Source organism: Mesoplodon mirus, assembly GCF_964341445.2.
Source record: "Mesoplodon mirus genome assembly, chromosome: 5".
NCBI lineage: Eukaryota > Metazoa > Chordata > Mammalia > Artiodactyla > Ziphiidae > Mesoplodon > Mesoplodon mirus.
Genome location: NC_138980.1, coordinates 28,870,392 through 28,879,640, shown reverse-complemented (window position 1 = coordinate 28,879,640; position 9,249 = coordinate 28,870,392). Strand labels below are relative to the sequence as shown.

At 32.6% G+C, this 9,249-nt stretch overlaps 1 protein-coding gene across 1 annotated transcript; it reads left to right on the top strand.

The window, feature by feature from the left end:
• Positions 1 to 2,904: 2,904 nt before the first annotated feature.
• On the top strand, positions 2,905 to 3,804 carry LOC309804397 (uncharacterized protein; the record flags this gene model as incomplete). Its single annotated transcript, XM_082621745.1, has 2 exons — positions 2,905 to 3,022; positions 3,505 to 3,804. 2 exons carry the CDS (start codon positions 2,905 to 2,907, stop codon positions 3,714 to 3,716), a joined length of 330 nt encoding a protein of 109 aa, XP_082477871.1. The 3' UTR covers positions 3,717 to 3,804.
• Positions 3,805 to 9,249: the final 5,445 nt, after the last annotated feature.

The window sequence follows — 9,249 nt, the reverse complement described above, 5'->3', positions numbered from 1 at the left end:
ATTGTCTCATAATCTTTTTATTTCTGTAAGGTCAGTACTAATGTTCCTGCATTCATTTCTTATTTAAGTTAGTTTACATTGTTTCTATTTTTCATTGTCAGTCTAGTTAAAATTTTGTCAATTTTATTGCTTGAAGAACCAAACTTTACTTTGGTGATTTTTCTCTATTGCTTTTCTATTCTCTAGTTTATTTATCTCCAATCTAATCTTTTTTTCTTCTTCTTCTTCTTAACCAAAGGAAAAGACAATCCAAAGACTAGAAAATATTTGCAAAACACATATCCAATGTAAGCTTTCCAACTAGAATATACAAAGAATGCTACTCTTCAATAAAAAAATCACAATGAGCAAAATTGTTAGCAGAAACTTAACAAAAAATATGTACAATCGGTAAATAGCACATGAAAAGATGATCAGTCTCATTGTCATTAGGGAAATGGAAATGCAAACCATTTAGATGCCACTGTACATCCACTAGCATGGCTAACATTAAAAAGTCTGATCATAAAAGTGATGCAGCCGGAAATCTCATGAACTGATAGTTGGAATATGAAATGGCACAAACACTTGGGGAAAAAAATTAGCAGTTTCTTAAAACTTTAAACCTACCCAATGGTCTGACCCAGGCTCTGTATTCACTGGAAAAGTGAAAACATATGTCTGCACAAAGACTTGTACATAAACGTTCACTGTGGCTTCATTTACAATAGCCAAAAACTGAAACCAACTAAATGTCCATCAACAGGTGAATGGAAAACAAATTGTCATGTATCTGTACACTGAAATAACACTCAGCAATAAAATGGAATTAACTATTGATATGTGAGAGAGCACAGATGAATCTCACAGTAATTATGTTGAGATAAAGAATGAGGCCAAAATAAAAAAAGAATACTGCCTGATTCAATTTACATAAAATTCTAGAAAATGCAAATTATTCTACAGTCACAGATCAATGGTTGTCTTCGGTAGGGGGACAGGGAAGGGGATGCACAAAAGAAACAGAGGGCACAAAGAAATTTTTGAGGTTGATGAATATGTTATTATGGTGATTGTGGTGGTGGTTTTACATGTATATACATATGTCAAAATTTATCAGCTAATGCTTTATATATGTGCATTTTAATGCGTATCAGTTATACTTCAGAAAACTATAATTAAAAAAGAAACTCTGTATTCACATTGTCAGTTAATTATTAGCTTTAAATGCTATATTTGTAGGGAGCATGATAAGGTTTGGACCAAAGAAGGAAAATATGTTTTTTGAAGTCCTGTGAAGACAGAAGTCATCAGGTGAAGTGGAATTACAGCTGAAAAATCAGAAAATATTGAAAATGGAAATAAACGATCTTGTAAGAGGAAGGTATGGATAATAGAAGATAGTTGTTGAAAAATATTGGTGAAAGAATAAAGAGGGAACAAAGGGCATGCAGATTTCACCTGTTTGTTCATTAGGGAATTGACTGAACTCCTTACTTTCCTCACCTGAAAATAGAATAATACCTACACTATACTTTTTGTTAAAATTAGTTAACATGACTATTTAACATCTCTGTTACATTATAATCAGGAAAAGCACATGTTATCACCATCTAACATGAATGTGCCCTTTATATAAAAACATATATTTATTATTTTATGTATTTGTTTACTTGCTTATACAGGTCAACCATTATGAATATTTACCTTGTTTAGGGTTATATTTATAAATTAAATTAACTTTAATGATAAAACAGTTTATTTTTGTGAGAGACTATGTGTTTCAAGGCTGCAAAAAAGTGAATTTTAAATAGTTTCACTAATTCTTGTCCTATTTGTTAACCTTAAAAGTAGTTTCCTTCAATGAAGTGCTAAGAACCTAAAATCACATTTTATCAGTTAGACAGTCACTAGATTATTAAACACATTGCTATCAGAACTATTTTATAATATATTCAACTACTGCTTCCACTATCTGAGGTTTGCCCCAACATTCATATACCTCTGATTCTCCTAACCAGTGTATTCTTTATTATGAAGCAAAAGATACAGTCAGCGTGGTTGCATAAATATTCAATAAACAAATAAGGTCAGTGACATCTTGCACTAAAATAAAATACTGGCATATATGAAATAAGGTGGCAATTACACCTTAATAACAGAAACAAACACTTTACACATTTACACGAGACAATACAATTCATTCATTCATTCATCAAATATATTTCAGTCACTGTACTAGACACTTGAGATAAATCAGAGGGGTGGGGGGAAGAACAACCTGATTTGAAGTTTATATTTTAATAGACTGAGGCTAACTAGACGAGATAGATAGATGAGAGATAGGTAGATATAGAGATACAGTATTCTAGAATATTGTAAATTCTGTAGGAAAAAAAAAACTTGAACAAGAAAAAGGGAACCAAGGGGGCAAGCAATGAGTTGGAGGTTGAAATTTTGAATAGAATGGTAAGGTAAGCCCCAATGAGAAAATGACAAGTGAGTAAAATCTTGAGGTGAGGGAGTTAGTCTTATGGATATTCAGATAGAGTGCAATGTTTCTAAGGCTCCTGCAGCCTTCACTCAGAGCAAAGAGACCAGATGGCTGGAGAGGAGGGTGTTGGGGAGAATAGTAGGTGGAAAAGTCAGAGAGGTTCAGGGCAAGACTGGGTAGAACTTTGTGTGCCATTGGCTTTTTACTCAGTGAAATAGGAGCTGTTAATTATTTTGAAAAAGGAGGATGTGGACTAATTTCCATTTTAAGAAAATGATTCTGGCTGCACTAGAGTAAATAGAATTCAAGCATAGAGGAATGGAAGCAGGAAATCAAGATGTTATTGTAATAATCCAAATGAGAGTGGAGAAGTCTGAGACCATAGTGAATGCAATGAGAAGTCGGATTCTGAATACGTTTTGGATATAGAGATGGTTAGGAAATGGGAAATGATTGGAATTAAGGATAAATCCACAGGTTATAGCCCAAGAGACTACAGCAGGATAGAGATGTTATTAATTGAGATGTGGATGACTTTGGACAGATCAGGTTTTTGTGGGCAAACATCAAGAAAGCTAACACATGGAAACTTCCATTCTATCAAGTCAGTGTTAAATGCCTCGCACAGGACCAATTGACAGGTATATAAGAGTGAACAAAACATAGTTCCAGCCCCCTTGAGAATTAACAGCCAAGTGGGCCAATTAATAAACAGATTGGGCACTCTCCATGTAAAAAGAAATTGTCTATGAGGGGCTAATGCCTATCTTCTCTAACATCACCAAATCTTGGAATATGAAAGCATAAAGGGTAAAAATGTGAGTTAAGTTTCAAACAAACTAGATCTCTTGACCCGATCGGCAGCATACTTATGAAACTAATGGAATTCATTACTAATATTACACAATAAAAAAGTATAACATGAAGTTAACATACTAAATTTCCCCAAGTGCTTTATAGCCTTTATTTTATATATTCAAGTATTACTGCAAACTAACAATATCATTTCCCAAGGTAGGCTGCACACTGAGCTGACATTGACCTCATCTTTGCGATTCGGCAGGAGGGACTCCACTCTCACAACATCACGGTGGCATATTGGCGACAGGTTAGACTCAGCTACCTCGGGTGTTCCCAGATCTGTGCAAAAGCAGTGAGAGATGCACTGAAGACAGAATTCAAAGCAAATGCCGAGAAGACTTCTGGCAGCAACATAACAGTTGTAAAAGTCAAAAAGGAATAATCTGCCCTGATTTAGCTTGAATACTACATTTTCAGAGTGAAGATGTGTGGGCACATGTTATGGCAGATTGAAAACGATCTCACTTCATGGGGGAAAAAAATACCTGTCTTTTTCATAGATTGACATTGCCAATAATTTGAAGTAAGTCTCAAAAAATATATCATTTCCCATATGTTTAAATAAATGTATGATACAAGAAAACATAATAAATGAAATTAAGACTTTGAGAAAATATTCCTCTCTTTGATGTTGATCAAGCTTTGCAGCCATATCTGTTTTCTGAAAACCTTAGACTGAATGAACTATGGGTTTGACAACAACTACTATTTTCTAAAACGTAACATTTTTCTATATTATGGAAGAAATCCAAGATTATAATACATATTTTGGAATGTAAGAAAAACACAAAAGAACTCCAAAACGGGAAAAATCATGTTTAATCTCTTCTTTCAGAGTTAACCTCTGCTAATATTTTGGTGTTTGTCCTAAGGTAACATGTGTAAAAATGCATATTTTCAAGTAAATATAAGCACACATACACACTTATGTTAACAATTATCAATTTCCCTCAGAGATGATTTGGAATAAAAGAAAGATGTATGTTATATACACTACTATGTATAAAATAGATAACTAATGAGAACCTACTGTATAGCACAGGGAACTCTACTCAATGCTCTGTGGTGACCTAAATGGAAAGGAAATCTAAGAAAGAGTGTATATATGTATACGTATAACTGATTCACTTTGCTACATAGAAGAAACTAACACAACATTGTAAAGCAACCATACTCCAATAAAAATCAATTAAAAAAAAGAAAGATATATGTGTTAGATCACATACTGATTTAAAAAGGTGATTGTTAAGGTGAAAAGAAAATAGACAAATGTTATTTTCAAAAACACATTTTAAGGAAGAGTATATCTCTAAAATTTAAAAAATATATAATAGTCAAAATAATATTCAATCAAGTGATATTCACTAGATGAATATTTTATTTTCTTACAAAATTTATGCATCAAGTGAAAGAAAATTCAGTGCTCTCTCTATATATCTTATTAGCATTGACTTTTTAGATAAGATCTTAAAATGTATACTTTACTTTGATAATGTCATTTCTCCTAATTAAAATGCTATGGTTAATGTGTGTGTGTGTGTGCACATATGTGTATCCACTTGTTAAGTACTTCTTTCAGTCACTGGTATAATGCTAAGTGAAGAATGACGCAAAATGATATTCATAATGGCAAACATTATACAGAGCTTATGTGCCTAGCTCTCTTCTATATGCTTTCCTATTTATCAACTAATGTGAACCTCACAGCACATCAGTGAGCCAAATACGATTGCTACCACCACTTTACTAATGAGGAGAAATGAGTCACAAAGAGACGGAGTGTTTTAGCATAACTTACCCTATAGTCACACAGATAGGAAGTAGCACTAGTTTTCACACCCTGGCTATTGGGCTTTAGAATTTGTGTCCTTAACAGCTATACTCTGCTGCTTCATATAGTTTCAGCCCATCAATTTCTGTTTTATTACATGAATAGGTATTTTTTAATTATATTGGATAAGTATATATATAATTGCAAATAATCACCATTACTCTCAACTTAGCCTAATTTTTAGTCTAAATGTTTTCTGGGAACATTTTTTCAGGCAACTTATATTTACCAATTTCATTTTACAATTATTCATCAAATTCACATTTCTATTTTTTTCATAACGTCCCAGAAGCTTTTCTCAGATTTTAGCACCTCCTGTTATTTTCCAGTATTATCTAACCATGTTTTTCCCCCTCAGGCTTGTAAAATAAGTTATTTGTAATTCAGCTTTTCTAGTAGTAATTAACAAATAACTGTATTAGCTGATCTGGTTCTATTGTGTTTCTTAAAAGACTGCTATGTGCTTAACACTATACTTGATATTGAAATAAATCAAAGTCATGTATCTTCCCCTGGAAAAATTTACAGTTTAGTTGAAAAATAGATAGTTTACCTTCACAAACAAAAACTGTCTGTCTATACCAGTGTTTCTCAGCTTCTTTTCATGAAACACATAGTGATTTCACCAGGCTGGACATTCCAATGAGTAAATATTGTGGACGATACACAATTCCTAATTCACTAACTAAAACTTTCATATTCTTTAAGTTTATATATATGTGTGTGTGTGTGTGTGTGTGTGTGTGTGTGTGTATATATATATATATATATATACATAAATGTATAAAATAAAGTTCTCCACATATTAGTGAATGAGAGCATTATGAGTACAAAAATAAATTTGAATATCCCCAAATAACTTTTTTCTTCTTAAAGTATATCATTTTTAAGCTTTTCTGATTTTTGTTATTAGTAAGAAGTTACTTGCAACTATTGACATCTTGGTTTAGAATAATATTTTTCATCTCATATAGTCTTTGAGGACCCATATAGTGGTGAAAGTCTTTATTGAGAAGATGGGTTTTGAAGGATGTGTATCATGGTTATTCAACTTTTAAATGACATATTTTTATGTTACTATGGACTTTTACTTAAATGAATCATTCTCCTTGAATTCTGTTGTTTGCCTCAGGAACATTAAAACAACTTGTATTCAGTTTCACCAAGATCCTATACTGAATTTGTTATATAGTTCTGTATTCAAGATTGTACTATGTTGAATTGAATTAGTGTTTTCAATGTTTTTATCAACATAGCCTAGAAACAGCTTTAACTCTTCTGATGAGGACAAATACCTCACTGAAAAATATACCGGTGTTTATTTTTGCCACATACAAATAGCCAAATATATCTCCCGCTCTCTGTTCCCTGTATCTTATCATCTCCAAAGAGTCTTACTCTCTATTGACAGGCAATTATTAACACCAGAAAACAATTTTAAGATAGTTTTCACTAAGAAGCACTCAACTATTTTTTAATAATCTCAACAGTTAAAAAATTTGTGTATCCTAATTAGCACAATGCTAAATAACACATTTATTTCTTATTATAGAGCAAGCATTTGAAAATTACAATGTCCACAAAACCACCTTTTCTAATAAAATAAAATAGCTTACTGTAATATTTTAATATTTCAGCAAATAGTAAGAACATCTAAAGATTTTTTGTCTATACCAAATTTTTCTTTAAGCATACTTAGCAGTTTATGCCCAAAGGCAAACCTAAAAATCCAACCAGATAAGGTCTACAGGCTCTTCTTTCTGCACTGATTTAAAATCTGATTATGAAATATTTTATTGGCAGTTACATAAGTGACTAAGGCAGTGTTTCTCAGCTATTTTGTGTTAATGGAACATTTTCTAATTGTAGAATTTTCAGTGGATTTCTTGAAGGAGCTAAAATATTTAAAGACTACTACAGAAGGCAACACTGATTATCATGCAGTACAATCACCACAATCACTGTACAGTAACTGGTGCTGTGTTGTACAGAGCACTTCCCCAGGATGGACTTCAGCTCATGTCCTTGTTTGAACTATCCCTGACCTGCCTGCTCTTTTATGTCCTCAGCGCAGCCATTGAATTTTGGTCTTTCTTCCTACAGGGGTTCCATGTTACATAACCCTCTTACTTCTCATCCCCAATCAGTTATACCCTTCCGATGGCTGACTTATACCCATAGTATCTTTTTACTTTCAGTTGTAGTATAAGTGCATTTTAAACGTTGATCAATTTTGACAACATATTCATTAAATATTGTGGCTTTTGAACTAAGATATAACCTAAGGAATACACTGCTTTCTTAAACAGAGCTTTGTGGACAGTTACAGTTCACTCTATAAACATATCCAAAGTCTAAATGTAATTGGAATCATAGATTCCATAGTCACTCATAGATCTATTTTCTGATACCCTAATCAACTTTATTTTTTACCCAGTTTAAGTTTTTCAGTGTTGAAACCTAATGACCAGATGACAGATTATTTCATGGCTAATACTTCCATAAATTTGTAAATTTGTGGTATAAAGATTTGGGTTCTAATTTACTAGAAAATAAGCCTTTGATCTTGGTGCTATGCTGGGCAGGGCTCCAGCCTTAAAATTTATGTAAGCCTCTATAAATGATTTGAGGATAATAAAACACCGTTTCAAATTTTCATGGGAGTCATAGGAAACCAACAAGAACAAAAGGTTTCTGTAATTCTTAATCATCCCCCTTATAAGATTATATCCAAAATCAATATTGTCTTTTCATTATTAATGCAGAATATATATTTTAAAAATAATGAAGTAGTGCAGTTTTATTCCTCAGTAGTCCCAGTCTCTTTACTTCATGTTTTTATTGGCAGCGGGTAACGTAATAATTTCAATTATATCTGGGGCAGTTAGAAATTATACCACAATTTTAGGGTAATGTTTTTTAATTCACCTCAATAAATAGTTTTTAAGTGTCTCTCACATAAAATCTAGGTATAAAATATTACATAGAATAAAATGGTGAAAAAAAAAACTCTCTTCTCTAGGACCTAACAGTATTATGTGGGCTTTAGGCCTAAATGATAAAGCAAGGTTCGAATGCATGCTATTTATATTTATAGCTATATTTCACATGATTGATTTAAAAATAAACTTCTTATATGTCAGTCATGATTATATGAGGATAATATCAATTGCGATTGTATCAGCAATGACTTATGAAGGTAAATCTCTCATATTACCAGAAGATAATATTAAGTCTTCCTGAGAGGAGCAGGGATACCTTCCTGAAGGTGGAATAATTTATGGTAGACATGGAAAAAGGATTTCCAATTATAGAAGCAAGAACAAAAGGAGTAGAAGTGGGAAACTATAGGGCATCTTATAAAATAAGTAGTTCACTTTCACTAGAGATGATAATACATGCAATGCAGAAAAAGAAACTTTATCATTATGTTAAAGAAGTATTATTCCCATTCTTGAATTTAAATTTGGAAACAAAAATTGGTATTTAATTCCACAAACAATGGAAATCTGATTACGTTTAAAAAAGAGCATGGTATGTTCTTGGATTGGAAGAATCAACATTGTGAAAATGACTCTACTACCCAAAGCAATCTACAGATTCAATGCAATCCCTATCAAACTACCAATGGCATTTTTCACAGAACTAGAACAAAAAATTTCACAATTTGTATGGAAACACAAAAGACCCCGAATAGCCAAAGCAATCTTGAGAACGAAAAATGGAGCTGGAGGAATCAGGCTCCCTGACTTCAGACTATACTACAAAGCTACAGTAATCAAGACAGTATGGTACTGGCACAAAAACAGAAAGATAGATCAATGGAACAGGATAGAAAGCCCAGAGTTAAACCCACGGACATATGGTCACCTTATCTTTGATAAAGGAGGCAGGAATGTACAGTGGAGAAAGGACAGTCTCTTCAATAAGTGGTGCTGGGAAAACTGGATAGGGACATGTAAAAGTATGAGATTAGATCATTCCCTAACACCATACACAAAAATAAGCTCAAAATGGATTAAAGACCTAAATGTAAGGCCAGACACTATCAAACTCTTAGAGGAACACATAGGCAGAACACTCT